This window comes from Sinocyclocheilus anshuiensis, unplaced genomic scaffold (genome assembly GCF_001515605.1).
Source record: "Sinocyclocheilus anshuiensis isolate Anshui unplaced genomic scaffold, SAMN03320099.WGS_v1.1 scaffold2677, whole genome shotgun sequence".
Taxonomy (NCBI): Eukaryota; Metazoa; Chordata; class Actinopteri; order Cypriniformes; family Cyprinidae; genus Sinocyclocheilus; species Sinocyclocheilus anshuiensis.
The window spans coordinates 42,432-43,876 of record NW_015552861.1 but is presented as its reverse complement, the minus strand read 5'-3'; the positions used below and the strand labels follow the sequence as shown (position 1 = coordinate 43,876).

General features: G+C 45.3%; 1 protein-coding gene across 1 annotated transcript in view; it reads left to right on the top strand.

Moving 5' to 3' along the window:
* Positions 1-397: 397 nt before the first annotated feature.
* LOC107668157 (uncharacterized) overlaps positions 398-1,445 on the top strand; it is a 5,643-nt gene continuing 4,595 nt past the window's right edge. Inside the window, exon 1 of the mRNA XM_016459952.1 lies at positions 398-843. Within this exon, the coding sequence (XP_016315438.1) occupies positions 667-843 (177 nt within the window). The 5' untranslated portion in view covers positions 398-666. The remainder of the gene's footprint in view (positions 844-1,445) is intronic.

Genomic DNA, 1,445 nt, shown 5'->3' with positions numbered 1-1,445 from the left:
TGTGAGAGAGTGTGTGTGTGTGTGTGTGTGTGTGTGAGAGAGAGAATGTGTGTGTGTGTGTGTGTCCGTACACATGTGCACCGATGACAACAGTAACCGTGTCATTGATTCTGTTGAACTAGAACAGTTGGATTTAACTAGTAGGTTGATTGACTAGTTTTGAACAGTTCACACAAACCAGACGGCAGCATCTTAACAGCAGACGAGCGCGAGGCAGCGCTGAGCTCCAGAGACTCTCGTTGAGCAGCACAATGTGTTGCGTGACTTGAGGAATCACAGACTGATCCCAGAGGAGAGGAATATTCCAGATTCTCCTTCTCTCTGCTTCTGTGGAAATTCTCTGAATTGGTTTCTTTCGTGACCTTTTTGATGTGGCTTTGAAGTCTGTGTCACAATGTGAGAAAGGAGGAAAAGCCATCAGGATGTCAACAGAGAGAGAAAGAGAGTTTTCATGATCCGCTTTCAGAGCTGAATTTCTGAGTAAAGTCTCTGTTGTTAACCTCAGATCTGCTCCGAGCAGCAGGTGCTGATTTCCATGAAGATCATGAAGCACAGATACAGTCAACAGTAAATACAGCCACAAAGTTTGAGTTTGAGTTTGACTTCTTCATATCAGAAATAACCTTTACACACACTGACTGAATAAATGAGTGAATGAATGGATGAATGGATGGATGGATAAATGCACAGATACATATTTATTACAGTCCTAACAGCACAGGTCAGTCAGTGATGAGTGTTTGTTGTGTTCAGTCTTTAGCAGGTTTTGCGCTGGTCGTCAGCAGTGATGGGATGGTCTTCTACGCCTCCTCCACCATAGTCGACTATCTGGGCTTCCACCAGGTGAGCATCACTGACCAACACCTGACACACACACTTCAGACACTTACAGTGAAACGTTATGTCAAGTCCTGGTAAGAGAGTGTGTGTGTGTGTGTGTGTGTGTGAACTAGTGTGAGTGTGTGTCTGAATCGCAGGTTGTTGTGGTAAATCTGTGTGAGTTTTGAGGAGCACCACTACAGTAACTCTCTCAGACGGCAGCGCGAGCGACTCTGTGTCAATTATCCTCTGAAGAACAATGACTTTTGTCTCAGAAACACCAGGTTATTTTCTGCTTTTAGCAGGCGGCTCTCATGCGGTCAGTCATACGGAACTGCTGCTTTTCAAGGCAAATGTTCAGAGAGCTTTGCGTGCCTGTCGTATGGAAAATTCGGGTCAGGCTCCAGTATTACAGAAAGAATCTGTAATTTCTGACAAAAGCAAAGCAGAGGAAGAATTACACATGCAGGCTTATTTTGGGAGAGCTGGGGTCTGGTGCGCTTCAGTGTCATGCGACGGTTAACACATAATGATCCGTGGCTTTAGACAGACATCCAGGAATCTGAGCAGTCTGACCACAATAAAGCTACAGATTCCACGCGAGAGGCCAATGGTTCACACACACA